The 19,000-nt window shown below is 65.5% G+C and overlaps 2 protein-coding genes across 2 annotated transcripts; both read right to left on the reverse strand.

Annotated features, from left to right (window-relative positions):
- Positions 1 to 6: 6 nt before the first annotated feature.
- On the reverse strand, positions 7 to 3,540 carry LOC101916589 (dnaJ homolog subfamily A member 1-like). The gene is given in 9 exon segments (XM_005236383.4): positions 7 to 622; positions 718 to 818; positions 1,121 to 1,289; positions 1,291 to 1,352; positions 1,435 to 1,662; positions 1,740 to 1,844; positions 2,671 to 2,869; positions 2,944 to 3,094; positions 3,190 to 3,540. Coding segments are annotated over 8 exon segments (1,224 nt in total). The 5' UTR covers positions 3,076 to 3,094; positions 3,190 to 3,540; the 3' UTR covers positions 7 to 394.
- A 6,569-nt stretch (positions 3,541 to 10,109) lies between these two features.
- NES (nestin) lies at positions 10,110 to 17,446 on the reverse strand. The gene is made up of 4 exons (XM_055791747.1): positions 16,545 to 17,446; positions 15,617 to 15,741; positions 15,039 to 15,112; positions 10,110 to 14,463 (listed from the first exon to the last, which is right to left on the reverse strand). The coding sequence occupies exons 1-4, from the start codon at positions 17,355 to 17,357 to the stop codon at positions 10,610 to 10,612; spliced, it is 4,866 nt and encodes a 1,621-aa protein (XP_055647722.1). The 5' UTR covers positions 17,358 to 17,446; the 3' UTR covers positions 10,110 to 10,609.
- Between the last annotated feature and the right edge of the window lie 1,554 nt (positions 17,447 to 19,000).

Below are 19,000 nucleotides of genomic sequence, written 5' to 3' on the forward strand. Positions count from 1 at the left end.
CCAATTCGTTATCAGCCCAGGGCTGAGCTTTCCTGGCGCGGGACGTGCCCGCTGGGCTGGCAACGGCTGGATGCGGCCACCGAGCCCACCAGCGCAGCAGCAGCGGCTCTTCCACCAACACGGAGCCAAAGGGAGGATGCAGCCCCCCCTCTCGAGGGCAGGTCAGAGGGGCCTCATCCCCGGCCCCTTCCCCTGGCAGGGGGGTTTGGGGGGACCCCCAAAGCGGGGCAGCCCCGTGCCTGCCTCCCCGGGAGGGTCGGGGGTGGTTCAGCGCTGTCGGAAAGGCGACCTATGTACATCCCTGAACGTGACGGCTCTCCGAGCCCCCTTCCCTGCCCCGTGACCCCGTGGGGCTGAGCCCGCTGCCATGCGCGGGGGGCTCCGGCCCCCCCAGCTATGAGGTCTGACACTGGACGTGTTGGCGCATGCCGTCCTCGAAGTCGTCTTCGTGGTAGGCTTCGCCGGTGTAGGGCCGCCGGCCCGGGCCGCTGTGGGATGTGTAGTCACTGAGCTCAACCTCCTCCGTGTCCTCCGTGGCCATCACCTCCTCCTGGGGGGGGAAGAAGGCCTGGAGCTGGCGCAGGCGGTCGGTGGGCAGCCAGCCGGGCTCGGGGAACTTCACCTGTGACAGGAAAAAGGGAGATGGAGGCGTGGGGTGGTCACACGGGGACCCCAGGGATGGGAGATGCCTGGTCCTGCCTGGCTCCGGCTCCTCACCTGGAATTGCACGATGAGTTTTCCCTTCTGGAAAGGGCTCCTGTAGACAGGCATCCCCTCGTTGGGGACACACTTCAGGTCCCCAGGTCGGATAACGTCACCTGAGACAGAGCTTAGCGTCACCTTGCTGTGTCCAGCAGCTCTGGTGCCCCCCCGGCTCCTCACAGGGGTATTGCAGAGCATCCCATCCCATCCCATCCATCCCATCCCATCCCATCCCATCCCATCCCATCCCATCCCATCCCATCCCATCCCATCCCATCCCATCCCATCCCCATCCCCATCCCCATCCCCATCCCCATCCCAATCCCCCTCCCATCCCCATCCCCCTCCCATCCCCATCCCCATCCCCATCCCCATCCCCATCCCCATCCTTTCCCCATCCCATCCCACCCCATCCCACCTGGCTGGGAGGAGACGAGCAAGGTCCGGTTGTCCAGCGTGCGGATGACCTGTCGGCAGCCGCACAGGGCGTCTGCCAGGCTGATCTCCCTCTTGACGATGAGGTCGTCACCGCTGCGTCTGAAAACAGGGTGTTCCTTCTGATCCAGGACGATGATGATGTCCCCCAGGCTCCAAGCCGGGAACCTGGTCTCCTTCCTCATGGAAGGTGATCTTCTGCCCGTCCTTCATGCCTGTGGGGTGCGTGGGGAGAGCTCAGGGCATGGGGGGGCTGTTTCAGGGGTGACCCCGCTCCCCCACGCGGCCCCTCCTCACCTTTATCCAGGTGAACGCTGAGGATCTTCTTCTCCCGCACGACCTTGCGGCCGTTGCAGGTGAGGCAGCAGTCCCGAGGCCGGATCCACTCGCCCTGGCCCTGGCACTGGGAACACATCGTCTGGATCTGTTGGATCATGCTGGGGCCCAGCTGGTGGATGCGGACCTCCATGCCCGAGCCGTGGCACTTGGGGCACCTCCTCTGCGCCCCTTCCCGCACCCCGCAGCCTGCGGTGAGGGAGGCAGAGGGGTGAGCAGCCAGGCTGGGGAGGACCCCCGGGTACCCCGGCCCCTCCGGCGCTCACCTCCGCACTTCCTACAGATGATGTTCTTCTGCAGGGAGAGCTTGCGCGTGGTGCCGTTGTAGAGGTCCTCCAGCGACACCGAGAGCTGGTGCACCACCGTCTTCCCTGGATGGATGGAGGGGACAGCCCGGATCAGCGCCCAGCCGCACGCCAGCCCCCTGAAGCCGCAACCAGACGGACGCCGCCCGCCGCAGCAGCCACCACCACCGGCTCTCCGCAGGGAGCGGTGGCCGACAGCGTCCCTCCAGAGCCAGTCTCGCTTCATCCTCGGGGGTGGTGGCAGGGACAGAAAGAGCTTTAAGCTGAGCGTGAGGGCTCAGGAGAGCCTCTAGCAGGGATCTCTTTGCGTCTCCAAGCCCAGACCTTGCCAGCTGCCCCAGGGCGGCCCTGGATCCGTGGCGTGGGTCGGGCATGGCTCTTACCCCAGGGCCCTGCGCTGCCCGGCCACCCTCCAGCTTATCGTCTCAACGGGCTGGAGAGGCTCTACCTGGACTTGCCGAGACGCTCCCCTTGGCCTCCTAATTGCCCTGCTATTAAATCGTGCCACTTCAGCAAGAAACGCTGTGGCGAGTCACCCTCTCCGTGTGACCCAGGCCAAAAGCATCCATACAGTCACCGGAGCAGCTTTGCACACCCAGCGTCTTGCTGCAGCCTCCCCCGGGGCTCGCGGGGAGCCAAGGGCAGCGCTGGGCTGACTCAGTCGCAGCCCTGGGGATGGCGGGGGAAAGCTGGGACAGGGACAGGGAAGGGCCCTTTGAAGAGGGGCAAATGGAGAAAGTAATGAGGATGACGAGGAACCGCGTCGGGCTGTGCACCGCGGGAGGGAGGTGGCCCACAGGCCACCAACCGGATCCCAGTGCCCCCCGAGCCAGCACTGCACCGTGCCTGGGTGTCAGTCCCCTCCCCAGCACCCTGGGGTCCTGGCGGGTACCTCGCCTGTCCGCCCGGCCACGCATCCGCACTCCTCCGCCAAAAAAGAGGTCAAAGATGTCCATCGGGGAGCCGAATCCGCTGCTCCCTCCTCGGCTCCCCAGGCCGCCCTCCTTCATGGCTCGCTCCCCGCCGCGGTCGTAGAGTGCCCGTTTGTGGGCGTCCGATAGCACCTCATAGGCTTGGGAGATCTGCTTGAACTGGGGAAGGGGGAGAAAAGGGGGTGAGACAAGGGGCCAGAGAGCTGGGGGGGGCCAGGGGGGGCTGCACCTACCCGCTCGCCCTCACTGGGGTTCTTGTCGGGGTGGTAGCGCAGCGCCAGGCGCCGGTACGCCCGCTTGATCTCATCCAGGCTGGCTCCCGGCCGCACGCCCAGCAGGTCGTAGTATCCCGTCTCCTTCACCATCTTTCTTGCTCTTGATGTGCTGTGAGAGGAGGCGGCCGTCAGCCCCAGCCCGGGACCCCACCCCAGCCCATAACACCCTTCCCTAGCCCAGGACCACCCCCCCATGGGACTCACCAAGGCCTTTATCCCCGTTCTCCTCCCCGCGCCCGGCACGCACAGCCCTGCCTCAGTTTCCCCACAGCAGCAGCATCCCATGGGGTGTGGGGTGGCGGAGGCTCCCCTGTCCCCTGTCCCAGCTGCTCCCCCCCCGCACCGGGCAATGTGCCGGCAGTCGATAAGCCCCACGCGGGGCGTGGATGTGTTTATCTTGCGACACGGGGGGGGGGGGGGCACACGGGGGGAAGCACCTGTCCTGTCCCCTGCCCATCCTGGCTCCCCTGGCAGGAGGTAAATAAGTGGTTAAGAAAGGCCACCAGCTCGGCCCCCCCAGGGCTGGCAGCCCCCCAGGACCAGGGCTGGATCCGACCCGCGGGGCTCGGGCATCCCCTTCCCCCCGGGCACCCCCGAGCCCCCCCATGGCGGGGGGCGGCCGCTGGGCCGCGGTGCCACTCGGGTCCCCAGGCCGTGACAGCGTGGGGACAGCCAGCCCGCAGCCCCCCCGTGGGGCACCCCCCCCAAGAACCGGGTACCCCCTGGGGGTCACGGCCCACCCCCGAACCGGCTGACGACAGGCGGGGCCCGGCCTCCCCCTGCTGACAGGCCCCGGCGCCCCCGCCCCAGGCCCAGGCCCCGCTCCCGGGGGTGCCCCCAGCACCGGGCCGGGCCCTGCCGCTGACGGGAGGGCGGGGAGGGGGGCGTCAGGCCGGGGGGGGCCCGGGGGGGGGCCCGACCCCACTCACCGCCGCCGCCGCCGCTCCGCTCCCCGTCTCCGAACTCTCTGGAAGCCGGGGACACGCCCCCCGCGGTCCCCATTGGCTGGGAACCCTCCTGCGGGAACCGCCCCCTCCGCCCCTCGCTCCGTTCCCATTGGCCGCGACTCCCTCTGTCACCCGCCCGCCGCCGCGCCCCCTCCCACTCACCTCGATTTTCATTGGTTGTTCCTTCTTCCGGGCTGGGTCGGGAGGTGGAGCGTCTCGGTGGCTTTCGATTGGTTGTGCTATCTCCCGGGTCCGCCTCCCGGGCTGATTTCTTTTCTCTCATTGGCTGGAGCCGGTTGAGCAATCGGATAAAAGAGTGGGAATTCCGAACGCTGCCGTCGTCCTGTAGGGGGCGGCGTGGTGCTCTGAGCTCCCGATCCCGGGGGTCCCTGGGGGGGGGCCCTGGTGCCCCCCAACGGGGAGCGGCTTTTGGGGGGTGTGCCCCAGTCGGGAGGTGCCTGGCTGCGGGGGCCCCCCCTTCCCAATATTTGGGGGGGCTGCCAACAGCTGGGGGAGTTTGGGGGGCCCCCATGTCCCCGTGTTGGGGGGCTGCCAGGCAGAGACCACCATCCTGTGGGGTGTTGCCCTGCTGGGCTGGTTTGGGGCGGGGGGGGGGACGACATGATCAGATGGGAATAAACCCTGGGGGGGAGAAGGAGGAAGGTGATGGCGGGGGGCTGCCCCTTGCGCCCCCCCCGTGGCCACCCCTTCAAGCCAGCTCCAAAATCACTGGCCATGTTTGGACAAGCAGCCAGGCCTCTCGCTGGCTCGTGGGGGGCTGCCCTGCCCCCCTAGCCCTGTGCCAGGGGGGTCCCATAAGCCTGGAGGTGATAAATCCCGCCCCCCCCCCCCCCCCCCCCCCCCCCCCGAAACCCAACCCCGCTGGGCAGTTGTCGCCCCACTGGGGTTTCAGTGACCCCCATCCCACCTGCTGGGGGTGGGGGGTGGGGATTTGGTCTGAATTCCTGCAAGAAGCTGCTGCAGTGGGGCTGATGGTGAGGGGCTGGGAGCAGGGTCTGCCATGGGGTCACCAAACTGGGAGCTGGGTCTCTAAACTGGGAATGAGGTTCTCCAAAGGGGGCAGGGGGTCCCCAAAGTTGGCATGTGGTCCCCAAACTGGGCATGTGGTTCCTCAAGTGGGAACTGGGTCCTCAAACTGGGCATGTGGTCCCTAAAGTGGGAACTGGGTCCCTAAACTGGGCATGTGGTCCCCAGACTGGGAATGAGGTCCCCAATAGTGGGAACTGGGTCCCCAAACTGGGCATGTGGTCCCCAAAGTAGGAGCTGGATCCCCAAAATGGGCATATGGTCTCCAGACTGGAAATGAGGTCCCCAGACTGGGAACTGGGTCCCCAAACTGGGCACGTGGTCCCTAAAGTGGGAACTGAATCCCCCAAACTGGACATGTGGTCCCCAGACTGGGAACTGGGTCCCCAAACTGGCACGTGGTCTCTAAAGTGGGAACTGGGTCCCTAAACTGGGCATGTGGCCCCCAGACTGGGAGTGAGGTCCCCAAAGTGGGCACGTGGTCCCTAAAGTGGGAATGGGGTCCCCAAACTGGGCACATGGTCCCCAGTGTGGGAACTGGGTCCTCAAACTGGGCACATGGTCCCCAGACTGGGCATGAGGTCCCCAAACTGGGCTGGGGGTCCCTGGCCACGCTGGGGCTGTTTGGAACAAGGAGCTCTGGGGCCAGGGGACCTCCCTGTCCCCTCCCGGGGCCGGATCCAGCACCAGCAGCTGGTGGTGACTCAGGGCTGGCACGGGTCACATCCTGTCCCCTGTCCCCGACGGCGTGACCCCTGCCTGGCCCTGTGCCCCGCACCCCCAGGGATGGCTCGGTGGGGGTTCAGCACCCCAATGTCGGTGGCCGGTTTGGCCCTGGGGGTCGGATCCATGGCCAGGTATCCTGGGCAGGGGGACAGCCCAGTTTGTCCCAGTGCCACCTGCGTACTGGGGACCGGTTGTGCCGTGAGGAAGGAGATGCTTTTGTCGACGTTTCCTCCGGCTGCTGCGTCCGGGGGGGGTGAGTCACCTCCGGCACCCGCTGCCCCCCAGTTCACATGGGATGGGTGTGACTGGGTGCTCTGGGGTGGTACTGGGATGGCCTGGGGGGGCGGGGGTGGGGGGGCTCCCTCTCTGCCCATCCTTGTGGCAGGCTGGATGAGAAGGGAAACTGAGGCACGGTGCTGGCACACACGTGTGGGGGCTTCCCACCCCACAGCCCTTTTCCCATCCCGCTCCTGCCCCACGACCCCCTCGTGATGCTGGGGGGGGAGAGGGGGGGAGGGAGCACATCCTGTACCATGTTGATGGGTGCTGGGACCCTCCGCGGCGCAGCTGGGGAGGGGGTCTGGGGTGCTGGTTGGGGGTGCCCTGTCCTCCCCCAAGCGTTTTGGTGCAAAGGAGCGTTTTGGGGGGGTGGGACCTGCGGCGGGGCGGAATTGGGTTTGGAATGGGGGTGTATCACCCCGGGGGGGGGGGGGAGCGTCGCCCCAGGGACCCTGTGCCCCCCCCCCCCCCTTCCCCCCCGTGACGGACAGCCCCAGGCGTGCATTCCCGGCGGGGCTCCGGTCCTGGGGCTTGGCCGCAGGCATCCCTGCCACCCCGATTTGGGATCTGGGAGCAGCTGTCGCTGGTGGTGGTGTGTGGGGGGGTCACAACCCGGCAGCTGGGAGAGCCCCCCAAACTGGGCCAGAGCTTTTTATAGCTAGCGGGAGCTATTCCTGGGGGGTGGCTGACCCGGGTGAAGGGCGAGCCCCCCCCCCCTCATCCCAGCGCATCGCTGGGGGTGCTGAAGGGATGATGCTGGGGGGGGGGGGGGGATGGTGATGCTGGGGGGGCAACCACTGCCTGCATCCCTGCCTTGGTCTCGCGTGGGGGGCCAGCCCACCTGTCCCGGGGGGGGGGGGGGGTGTTGACCCCCCCATCAACTGCCCCCACCGTGCACCCCCCTTGGGGAGCGGTGGCCCCAGCGTGGCTCCTGCTGGCCCACTTTTAGCATCTCCGAGGGCTCATTTTGGGGAGGGGGAGCGGAGGCTGCCCCTGCCCCTCCAGCTGTATTTTTAGTCCTTCCCTTATAAGGTTCCCATGATTTTTTGGGAGCTGTGAGCGGAATGAAGTCATCGCTGAGGTCATCCCACCTCGTCCCCCCCCCCCCCCCGCCTCGCTCCCCCCCCCCCCCCCCCCCATCCTGGCGCGGACTCACCCCACAGGGAGTTTTTGTGTGGGCTCCATTGAAATCCCCCTCTCCAGCCTCAAAGGAAACAAAACCCTTCCCTGGCTGGCGGGGGGCCAGGCTTTGGGGGGCTGCGGGGGGGCCAGCCCCACGCCTGACCCCCCTCTCCCACCCCTGGACCCCCTGCAACCTGCCCACCCTTTCGCACACGTGCGTGCACCAACGTGGTGCTTCCATCCGGGCGTGCCAGCAGGATTTGGGAGTGGGGTTGGCACCTCCGCTTCTCCTTCTGTCCCCCAAAAGCAGTGTGGTCCCCAAAATGGGATGGGTGGCACTGGGGGGGGTGGGGGGGTGATGGCCACAGGGGCTGACAGCCTCTGCTTTGGTCTGGTGGCTTTGGGTCTGGGGGGGTGGGGGTCCCTGAGCTGCAGCCCCCCACTGGGGTCACGTATGGGGGGACCTGGGCACACTTGGTCCCATCGGGGCACACTTAATCCATCAGGGACATGCTTAATCCCGCTGGGGACACACTCTGTTCCATTGGGGACACTCTCGGTGCCACTGGGGACGTTTGGTCCCACCAGGGGCATGGTCAGTGCCACTGGGGACACACACAGTCCCATCGGGGACACGCTTGGTCCCATCAGGCACATGCTTGTTCCTGTTGGGGACACAATCCGTCCCATCAGGGATGCGCTTGGTCTCACTGGGGACACGCTCAGTGCCATTGGGGACATGCTTGGTCCCATCGGGGACACGCTTTGTGCTGTTTGGGACACACTTGGTGCCATCAGGGACACACAGTGCCATCGGGGACACACTTGGTGCTGTTGGGGACATACTTGGTCTCATTGGGGACACAGTGACTCCCACCAGGGACACACTTGGTGCTGTTGGGGACACGCTTGGTGCCATCGTGGACATACTTGGTGCCATCAGGGACACAGTGCCATTGGGGACACAGTGAGTCCCACTGGGGACATGCTTGGTGCCATCAGGGACACACTTAGTGCCATCGGGAACATGCTCGGTGCCATTGGGGACATGCCTGGTGCCATTGGGGACACACTAAATGCCATGGGGACACACTCGGTACCATTGGGGGCACACTTGGTGACATGGGGACACACTCGGTGCTGTTGGGGACACACTCGCGCGTCTCCCGCAGCCGAGCCCTGCTGGTGTTTTGCTCTCCCGGCTGCCGCCCTGGGGGGCTGCTGCCATCCCCACCCCACCGGGTGACCCCCAGCCCCTTGGCAGCTTCATCCCACCCTCCTCCTCCTCCTCCTCCTCCTCCTCCTCCTCCTCCTCCTCGGGGCAAGCAAGGGGCTCCCCCTCCCCCCCCTCCCCCGCCATCTGTCCCCCCTCATCGCTTTGTCAGCACCGGCTGGAATGTGGATTAATTTCGGGAGGAATGTCACCCCCTGCCTCACCGCCATCTCCTCCGCAGCATCCTGCCACCATCCCTCCTGCTCTGGGGACCCTGGGACCGCTTGGGGGGGGGGACGACACACTGGGGGTCTTGGGGGGGGGAGGGGGGGATGTTGCCAGAGCTGCCATCGGCCACCGACGGGTGATGCTGCCCAGGCCCCACTGGAGGGGTGTGCTGGGGCCAAAGGCTGATTAAACGCAGACTCAGCGCCTGATTAAACTAATCAGAGAGGTTATTTTTTTTTTTTTATTACGGTGTTTGGATCTGTTGGAGTTTAGCCTTAAAAGGAAACCGTCGCCTTCGGGCAGGGGAGGGGGCCGGGGGCTTCGCATGGAAGAAGGCAGATAAACGTCGGGTCCTTATCGGTCCCTGGCTCCCAGCATCTCCGGGTGCTGGCACTGGGATGGTTGGGCTAAATCCGGCGTGTGGGCGAGCAGTGGGGACAGCCAGGCGGGCGGCCGGTCCCTGGGCACCCAAGGAGCAGTGCTGAGCACACCCGTGGGTGCTCGGCGCTCGGTCCCCAGGGGATGCCATCACCGCCTGGGTCCCCTCGTCCCCTTGCCCAGGGTGACTCAGCCCTTCGCTCAGGATAAAGGAGCCCATTCTCTGGCCGGAGGCTGATTTATGCGGCTCTTCCCGTGCCTGCCCCACGCTTGGCCACACAACGGGGTGATTGAGCCCCCCCCGGCTCCTCGCATCACCCCCCCGAAGCCCAGCACCCTTTGGGAGAAGGGGTAAAGATGCATCTGCCAGGATGACGGGGTCCCCGCCGCAGCACGTGGGGTCCCCGGCAGCTCCCGGGGGTGGGCAGCCTGCCCCATCCGGGCAGGAATAGCGGCTGGTTGTGCTGGCTCATGGCTGGAGGCGCTGGCACGGGGCTGGGCTGGCTGGGATCCCATCCTGCTCCCACCCGCAGGTCCAGGCGGAGGTCAGGGAAGTGTCTGCCCGGCAGCGAGCCCTGAGTGGCATCTGTGGGGCCCTGGGGGTGGGGGAGCATGGCCCTGGGGGGCTGCATCACCCCAGGGGTGAGGGAGCATCGCCCTGGGGATGGGAAAGCATCGCCGTGGGGGGCTGCATCACCCCAGGGGTGGGGGAGCATCACCCAGGGGGGCTGCATTGCCCCAGGGGTGGGAGAACATTGCCCTGGGGGTCTGCATCACCCCAGGGATGGGAGAGCATTGCCCTGGGGGTCTGGATCACCCCAGGGATGGAAGACCATCGCCCTGGGGGGCTGTATCACCTCAGGGATGGGAGAACATTGTCTCAGGGATGAGGAACCATCACCCCAGGGGGCTGCATCACCCCAGGGATGGGGTAGCATGGCCCCGGGGGGCTGCACTGCCTCAGGGATGGGGGAGCATTATCCTGGGGACCATGTCCCCAGCCCGTGCTGTTGGACAGCCCCAGGTGCGTTTTCCTGATGGAAAGCAGCCTGGAAGTGCAAGCTCTGCAAGCTGTGCCCCAGGGCTGCTGCCCCCGAGCACCTCCCCCCCCCCCCCCCCGAGCCCCCCCTCCCGAGCCCCCTAGCCATGGCAATGAGGAGAGCTGGGCTGCAGCGGGTCCGAGTGGGAGGACGAGGCTTTATTAAATTAACGTCAAGGCAGCGAATACATCTGGCATGGGTCAGCCCCACGAGTGTCGGCAGGTGGGGGCAGGGGACCCCGGGGGTGCCCTCACCCCGAGGCGCTGGGTCTGGGGGTACAGCCTGTGGGGGTCCCCAGCTTCCAGCTGGGCTTCCTGGGGCAGGTGTGCTGGGGGGTTGAAGGGGGGGAGATTGCAAGGAAGGGGGAAATATGGGGTTTAAATTAAATACAGCCGCGGCAACCCACCCAGAGGGGGCAGAAAATGAGGCTGGGGTCCCGGAGCAAGCATGCGAATTTGGGGGGGCTGGGCAGGGAACTGAGCTTGGTGGTTCTTCACTCTGACAAGGGGTGCAAAAAATCCACACAAAGGTGTTAAAAAAAATCATAAAGAGATGGAGAAGCTTTAGGTGGGTGGGTGGGTAAAGTGAGGGGGCTGGGTTTTGGCAGGGAGGGGGCTACCGGAGGGGTCCCCCCCTGGCCACCATCACTCGTCCCCTGAGGACCAGGGCTCCTGCTCAGCTCTCAGCCGGCACGCTGGCGGCTGGTCGGGTGCAAGGCACAAGACGTCCCCCCCCAAAGCGGACGGTACGGGGCCGGTGTCGGCTCCGCCGTGCTTGCCACGCGGGGTGGCATCGGCCAGCTTGGTGGCGGGGGTGACATCTCCAGGAGCTGAGGGCTGTAGTGGCATCACCGCGGTGGGGTCTGCGGTCTCGGTGGGGAACTCCTGTGCCGGTGGGGCATCGGTGATGCCGTTCAGCACCTCCTCGGTGAATTCAGTCAGATCCTCCAGGCTGGCCTCCCGGTGCAGCCCGTTCTCAGCCCGAACCGGACCCTCTGTTGCCATTGCCGCATCTGCCGGTGCCTCCTGCACCGTCGGCTCCTCCTCACTGGACGAGGCAGGCGAGGAGTCTTCCCCAGTGTCCCGGGGGAGCTCAGTCCCGCCGGGATCCCGTTGCCCACCCTCAGCCGCCCTCACTCCCATCACCAGCTCCTGGTTGAACTCCAGGGCTTGCTCGACTATTTCCAATATATCCGAGTCTTTCATGACGTCTGCCGACACCTTTGCAGAGAGATCAGCCGCGCTCAGGCTTTCTTTAATCATCTCTGGAAAACCTCCCTGCTCCGGTGGGGAGCCCGGCCGAGGTGGGTCGGCTTCGGGGGGCTCCTCATCCCCGGCTGGGGAAGGGTTGTCACCCTCCAGTGCTTCCTCCTCCGCAGGTGGCTGCTCATCCGATGTCTGCTCTGCTTGGTCAGGCTGCAAAGAAACGGGCATTGTGGGGGTCTGGAGTGCTGGGGGGATGGGCACAGCCGTGTCATGGGGAGCTGTGCCGGGGTCCTCCTCCTCCTCCTCCTCCTCCTCCTCCTCCTCCTCCTCCTCCTCCTCCTCCTGCCCCACCAGCCCCAGGTTGCAGCCAGGGAGCATTTTGGTGCTGCCGGCATCGCTCTCCAGAGCGAGCGGAATCTCCTCGTCCGATTCAGCAGCCAAACCCTCCAAGCGTGCCGGTCCCTCACCCGCGCCGGTGCCCGTGGCACCCTGGGCTGGCTCATCAGTGCCACCTGCTAATTGCCCTGCAGCCCCGGGGGAGCCGGGATCTGCTTCAAGCACAGCCGGGTCTTCCTCCAGCTCAGCAGTAAAACCTCCAGCATCATCCTCATCCTCATCCTTTGGCATCTCAGGTTCTTCTGTGGGCATCTTCAGGTCTTCCTCTGCTTCACCAACAAACGCCTCGAAGTGCCCTTCATCCTCTGGCACCGGAGATGCTTCTCCCGGAGCTTCCAGCTCATCTTTGCTGGCTTCGGTTGCTTCAACTTTGATTTCTTCAAAGTCCTCGGAGATCTCAGCCTCCTCCGAGCTGGACACCTCTTGGTTGGGAGCAGAGACCATGAAATAACCTTCCTCCTCCTCAACACCCTCTGCCGCAGGGGCTGCCTCTGTCCCTGCCTCCTCCTCCTGGCTCTCAGGCATGGTGGGAGTTGGTGGCTTGTCCCTCCTTTCCAGCCACCCTTCCTCCTCCGGAGCTGTTCCAGAGGCAGGGGCTGCCTCTGTGGGCTCCTCAGTCTCCGCAGGGTTTTGGCTGGGTGCGCCCGCGGCCAGCATCTCCCCTTCGGAGAGGTCCAAGGGCGTGCTGTCGGGCAGCGTGGCCTCCAGCTCCATCCTCCTGCCCATCCCAGATGCTGGGTCCAGCTCTTCCGAGCGCTCAGCATCCTCCTCCGCCAACTCGCTGCTCTCCCTGCTGGTACCTGGCACCGGCTGAAGTGCCACAAGGCCGGTGCTGCTGCTCTCTGGCTGTCCCGGCTCTGAGCCGAGCTCATCATCAGCATCTTCATCCTGCACCTCCCATGGCTCCTCCGGAGCTTCGGTTGCCTCCCGGCTGTCCCCGTGCCAGGGGGCATCTGCGGGTGCCTGGGCAGGCTGCCCCGCGGTCCCATCCTGCTCAGCCCTTGCCAGCTCTGGGGCTGGCTCAGCCTCCGGCGGCGGCTGCTGCTGGCTCATCCCCTGGCTCTCAGCATCTTCTTCATCATCTTCCTGGGTTTCCTCCAGCTCTGCTGGCGACGTGCCATCTCTCTCTTCACTCTCCAGCCCTCCTGCACTTGTCGGGGTGTCATCTGCCCAGGCTGGCTCTTCTGTCCCTAGAGTCCCCTCTGTGTCCTCTGCTGTCACCTCCCAGTCCTCCGCATGGGCTTTTTGGCCGTTGCCATCACCCTCCCCGCCCCAGGGCTCCTCTCCTGGCTCCAGCTCCGGCTCCTGCTCCTGCACCTCTCCTGCAAAGCCATTTTCCTGCAGGTCCCTGGGCTCCTCCTGGGCTCCACTCTCCTGTCCCAGGGTTTCGGGTCCCACAGCCTCCCCTGCCCAGGGGTCTTCTCCTCCCAGCGGCTCCCCACCGGCCTTTCCCTTTTCTCCCTCACCATCTTTAGCTCTGCCTGGGTCCTCCCTCTCCACAGCATTTTCTTCAGCCCCCAATAAAGCCTCTTCTGCTGGGATGGCCTCAGGGATGCTCGAGGGCTCCTGCTCTGGGCACGTCTCCTGCCCTGGGTGCATTTCCAGCCCCCTTTCCTCCTCTGCAGCCAGATCCATCTCGCACACGGGTATTTCCCGATATTCAAACTTCTCCTGCTCTCCATCAACAAGGTCCTCTTCCAGGTGACTTTCCGTGGGCAAAACTGGGTGGCTTTCCATGAGGACAGCTTGAGCAGCTTCAGCTTCCCTTTGGGGGGACTCGCCTTCTTGTGCATCCATTCTTTCATCCTGGAAATCACCTTCCTCCCCGCGGGGGCTGTGGGGTCCCCTCTCCTTCTCATCCTCCGAGAGGTGCGATGCCTCCATGCTTGGGGCCTCTGCCTCATCCTCCCCTCTCTCTCGCTCTTCCCAGCTGGTCCCCATCTGTCCAGGGCCACTCATGGCCTCTTCGTGGGCCACTGTCTCGGGTTCCCTCGGGCTCAGTGCAGTGGGCATCTCCTCCTCCCATGCTCCCATCTCTTCCCGGCTCACCGCAGCGCTTAGGCAAGCAGCTGTGCCACAGGGATGTGGTCCTGGTGGGGACGTGGCTCCATCCCGCAGGGTTCTGCTCTCCACAGCCAGCCCCTGGAGCACGGCTTCCCCAGCCCTCTCCTCTGCTTCGGGGGCTTCGTCATCCCAGGCACCCTCGGAGGGGTCTTGCTCTTCCCTGACCCCCTCTGTGACAGCCCCTTTGCAGGCATCGATGGGGGGAATGGGGCTAGGGGCATGGGTGGCGCGGGGGGCCCATGTGGCGCTGAGCGTGGGCTCTTCTTTGGGCTGAGCATCGTCTTTCATTTCCTTGAGAGCATCCTCCAGCGCCTCGCTGACCAGCTGGGCTGGGAACTGCAGGCTGGGGGGGGCTGCTGCTCCCGGGGGCTCGACGCTGGCATCGTGGGTCTCCACCATGGCTCCAGGCAGAGGATGCTCCTTCCCTTGGCCCATCTCACCCCTGGCTCCCCCCGGCCAGGCGGGACCCTCTCCCCCTGGGCTCCCTGGCTCTGGCGGCACAGGGCTGGGGGGTTCCGGGGAGAGAGGAGGGGCAGCTTTGCCAGGCTGTGAGGGGCTCGGCGTGGGGCAGCTGGGACCACCCGGCTCCCTGGCCATGCTGGCAGCCGGTGGTGCCGTGGCATGGAGGACTGAGCTGATTTTCTGGAGCTCCCTGGCACCGGGGCTCTGGCTTTTGGGTGTCAGGGGGTCACTTTGGGCTTTTGCTGTCGGCCCCCTCCCCTCTGCCCTGGGGAAGATGGAGGGGCTGGCATGGTGGTCCCAGGGCAGCAGCCGCCTGGCCTCGATGCTCACCGGTGCCAGCTTGCTGCTGCTGCCCACCTCCAGCTTGAGATCTGCAAAGAGCGAGGAGGAGCACGGTGAGCGTGCTGGAAAGCCGCTCGCGTGGTTCCCCCAGCCCTCCCCTGCCCGCCTGGCTGCCTCTCGCTGCCCCCTCTCCTATTTTTAAACAGCCCCTTAATGGAAAGTGGGAAATTCCTCTCTGGAGTGCAGCCGACGCTGATGCTCCTGGGGAATTTGGCATCACGCAGGGACGATGCTCTGCCCAGCTGCAGCCGCGCTCGGGTCCCGCTGCTGGGGGAAGCGTGCAGGTGACAGGTTTTCCTCGTTAATTTTTTGGAGGAAAAAAAGAAATGTTGAGCTTCTTAATAGCCTGTGGTCCTGCTGGGCATGTGGATCCGCTCCTGCCCTCCCCGTGCAGGGGGGCTGAATTAAAAAAAGAGGCTAAGAAGTAGATAAGCCCTTATCTGCGCTGTGGTGGCTTCGAGCCCCCCGGCCGCTGTTCGCACCTTCCTATTGCGGCCGAGCAACTGCTGCCAGGAAAATGCTCATGTCTATATTCAGCCTCACCCCCCGACCCCCCCGGGGTGCTGTGGTGGTGGTGCTGGGGCTGGGGCTGGTGCTCCCTTACCTCGCAAGCCGTTGGCCAGCTTGTATTCCCCAGCTGGCATTTGCAAGCGGGTGCTCTCCGCTTCCAGCAGCGTCCTGCAAGGAGAGGAGCGGGGTGGGTGCTGGGGGGTGAGTGCTGGGGGTTGGGTGCTGGGGAGGGGTGGGTGGGTGCACCACGGTGAGAGCCCAGCTGCCCCGCTGGGCTACGGTGGCTCCTTTGCAGGTAAACTGAGGCACGGAGGGGCTATGGGTGGTTTGGTTACCCTGGCCTGGCTCGGTGAGGGGCTGGGGGGGACCGGAGCAACCCCCCCTTGCTCTTGTCTCCCCTCCCATCCCCCGTCCCCAGGATTAGTGTCCGTGCTGTGCCGGGTGACATCATGCTCTGCCGGGGAGGCCCCTCGCCTGGGCTGGGGACAGCCCCTATTCTCATGCTAATTGTCCCCCCAGTCCCCTGGCAGCCTGCCTTTGTCTGGGGCCATCTGGAAGGGCTGGAAGAGGGGCGCAGGGCTGCCCCTAGGCAAGACCCCCTCACTTGTCCCCAAGACCTCCCCAGACCGCCCCCCCCCCCCCCCCCCCCCCCGCACCCGTTGGGGACCTCACCTGTAGGTCGCCACTTCCAGGCTGAGGGACATCTTGAGGTGCATGAGCTGCTGCCTGTCCTCCAGCACCTGGGCGATCTGCACCCGCAGGGTCTGCTTCTCCTGCTCCAGGGCCTCCATTGCCAGCTGTGGGGGGCGTTGGGGGGGGGTCAGGGACACCTCAGCCCTGCCAGACCCCTGCCAGATGTGGGAGCACGCAGGTGGCTCTCGCTTGCACCCAGCACCCCGCAGGATGCTGCGGGGAGAGGGGTGCTGGCCACTGGGTGTTTACTCGGGGAGGGTGCTGAGGATGGGGAGAGGGGGGCGATGGGGAGGGAGCTGCTGGGGGAGGGAGGGAAGGCTGGGGGGGTATCCAGGCCTGCAGGAGGCCAGCGTGGGAAAGAACCATCTCTGGGGGCTGTGGCACCCCCTGCTCCGTGCGCCCATGGCTGGAACAAAGAGGGACCCTTCCCCAGGCGTGGCTGCGGTGGCCCCCAGCCCCGTCGCCCCCCCCTCCGCCAGCTCCCTCCCCTCAATGACTTTTGCAGCTGTTGGGCTGCAGCTGCAGCGAAGTCGCTCAGAGTTTCTCCTCCCCACAACCCCGCCGCAGCCTCTGCCCGCAGCCGGCCCTGGGGGGGCAGCGGGACCCCGGCTCTGCAGCCCAGCAGGACGTGGGGCAGGGGGTGGGGGGGTGGAGGTGGTGTCTGGCTGCTGCTCGCCCCAGGTCCCCTTTGTGATGGGGACAAGGATGTCCCCGAGCTGCTCTGCTCTTCCTCCCACCCTCCCCAGCTTCCTCCCCATCTGCAGCTCAGCCAGGGCCACCAGCCGTCCCTGCCCTGGGGTCTGCTCCCTCCCTCTGCTCCGTTGCCCTGGGCACCCCCCTAGGCACCCCCAGCACCCTGCTCTCCCCCTCCCCAGGGGACCAGTGTCTCCCCACCGCCTTTGCCCACCTGAAATTTCTCTGCCTCCCCGCGCTGCTCCTGCCACTGCCGGGCCAGGCTCTCCTCCAGCATCTCCTTCCGTGCTTTGAGCCCCGCCAGGTCCTTCTCCAGGTGCTGGAGCTGCAGCTGGCTCTGCTGGTTGTCCTCCACAGCCTTCCAGAGGTTCTCCTTGGCCTGGCAGAGGGAACCCTCCAGCTGTGACACCTCTGTCTTGTAGGTCTCCACCGCCCCTTTCCAGATCTCCGAGAGCCTCTTGGAGTAGTCCTCCACCTCCACTGGCTGGAAAGCCACCGGCGCGCAGCGGAAGGTCTCCAGGCTCTGCGAGAAGTTTGCGATCTCCTGGTCCAGCCCCGCTTTCTCCTCCTCGTGCACCTCCAGCAAGGCTTCCACCTCCTTCTCCAGCTGCACGGCTCTCTCCTTCAGCCAGATCTGCGCTCGCCTCTCCTCCTCCAGCTCCTTCCTGCTCAGGGATAGCTGCTTCTTGGCTTCTTCTCGGGCCGCCTGCTCCTTCTGGCACCTGCTTTTCACCTGCTGGACCTCCTCGTAAAGGTTGTCCCTGGCCAGCTCGGCTGTGCACTTCTCCCTGAAGGCATGATCCAGCGCATCCCGCAGGGTCCGCAGCTCCTCTTCATACTTCGCCCTCCACGAGTCCCCCGCGGGGCTGCCCTTGGCACTCTGGATTTCGGCTCGCAGCACCTCGTTCTCCTCCTCCAGGAACTTCACGCGGGCCAGGTAGGCCTCCAGCCGCTTGTTGAGGTCCCACATCTGCAGTGATTCCTCGCCCAGGGCTCTCGCCCCAGCGAAACTTTCCGTGCTCAGCATCGGCGCTGCCGGAGGATGCCGGAGCTCTGGAGGATGCCGGAGCTCTGGATGCCGGGGAGGATGCTGGGGCTCTGGAGGAGAGGGAAGAAGGCAGGGAGGGAAGCCAGTGGCTGGGAATGGAGGGGAACGCAGCTATTCATACTCCACCACCGGGCGAGTGGGAGGCCCCTGAGACCCGGGCGAGCAGCCGGATTTAACCCTTCCACAGCCGGGCTGGCTCCAGCCCACATGGGCTCGACGCCCAGCCCTGCTCTGGCAGACACCGCCGCGATTCCCCAGCCCTGGGGAAGGGCAACGTGTCTCTTCACGCTTTGGGAGGATGGTTGGAGGGGTTGGATTCCCCCCGCTGGCATGGCTCAGCTGGGAAAATCCACCCCCACCCCCCCCAAGCCTGAGCGCCGTGCCGGGGTGTAGGAAGGCTGCCGGTGGGCTTGGGGGTGTCCATGGGGGTGGCTGGTGCCCATGCCTGGGGGCTCGGCTGCAGGCACCCCTCCACGGCGGCTCACCGACCTCACGCCGCTCCAAAATCTGGGGCCAGGGGAGCCCAGGTGGAGCCCATGGGGGGTCTCAGTCCTGACGGCTGCACGGGGGACACCGGTGGCTCTCGGTGGCCGGGGCAGTTTTGGCCCCAGCACAAGCTATGGCTGAACTGGTGCCCAGGATCCAGCCATTCCATCATCCCTTTGCACAGGGACAACCACCTCGAGGGGGGGGCGGGGGACACACGGGACAGGAGGGGCATCATCCCCGCCACCCCCCCGCCTCGGGGTGCTGCAGCCAGCTGTGTCCAGCTGCGATCTCCTTGCTTTCCAGATGGGTGTCGGGGGATGCGCCCAGCAGAGCTGGGAGCCCAACAGGGACCTGCGGCCGGTTTCGCCGGCAGCCTCCAAAATTTGGCAAGCGCCGGCTCAACATTTGGTTTCATTCACAGCCTTCACCCGCACCGCCGAGCTGTCACGGTGGGGTTATGAATCGCTTTGTGGGCAGCATGTGGGGGTGAGAATTTTTTTTTTATTATTATTATTTTCACTTCTCCCTCCCCCCCGCCCCCGCCGCCTTCCCTGCCTCCATTTATTTAGGGGGGGAAGGCAGCGGGGCTGGCAAAGGGAGGAGGTTTAAAAATTGAAACTGGGGAGGATTCCGTGAACAAAAGAGGCAGGAAAACAGCATCTGGGGAGAGAATTGTGGCCACTTTTTTCTTCAGGTCCTCCCACTCCCGGAGAGATGGTGGTTTTCCCACGGGAGGGTCCCAGCTCTGTCCTCACCAGGGCGAGGAGGAAAAGAGTAAATGTCCCCTCCCGAGTTGTCCCATGGGATGGACTCCAGGCCAGCTCTTCTGGAGAGGCAAGCAACAGTCCCCTCTGCTGGCAAAGGCCACCCAGAGCCACCCAGAGCTCCTTCCAGCCTTGCACCCTCTGGGAGCTGGTGGGATCCCCACGTCCCCCACATCTGGGAGCAGCAATAACAGGGACCCCAGCCACTCTTTGCATGGCAGGGGGGTGTTTTTTTTTTTTTTTTGTTTGTTTGTTTGTTTGTTTTTTTTTTTTTCCCGGGTGCTGCCACATCTGTCTCGGTGCCTGGCTGGTGGGAAGGGGGGGATGCCCCGGCTTGGGGGTCCCCGAAGGCATCGGCTTCCCAGCTCA

Source organism: Falco peregrinus, chromosome 19 (assembly GCF_023634155.1).
Source record: "Falco peregrinus isolate bFalPer1 chromosome 19, bFalPer1.pri, whole genome shotgun sequence".
Classification (NCBI taxonomy): Eukaryota; Metazoa; Chordata; class Aves; order Falconiformes; family Falconidae; genus Falco; species Falco peregrinus.

Bases quoted from the DNA above. Each gene is read 5' to 3' on its own strand.
- NES (XM_055791747.1), bottom strand. From the start codon at position 17,357: ATGCTGAGCACGGAAAGTTTCGCTGGGGCGAGAGCCCTGGGCGAGGAA. The intron at 15,742-16,544 runs GTGGGCAAAGGC...CGCCCCCCACAG, and splicing joins GGGAGGCAGAGAAATTTCAG to CTGGCAATGGAGGCCCTGGA. The intron at 14,464-15,038 runs GTAAGGGAGCAC...CGCTCTTTGCAG, and splicing joins GCTGGCCAACGGCTTGCGAG to ATCTCAAGCTGGAGGTGGGC.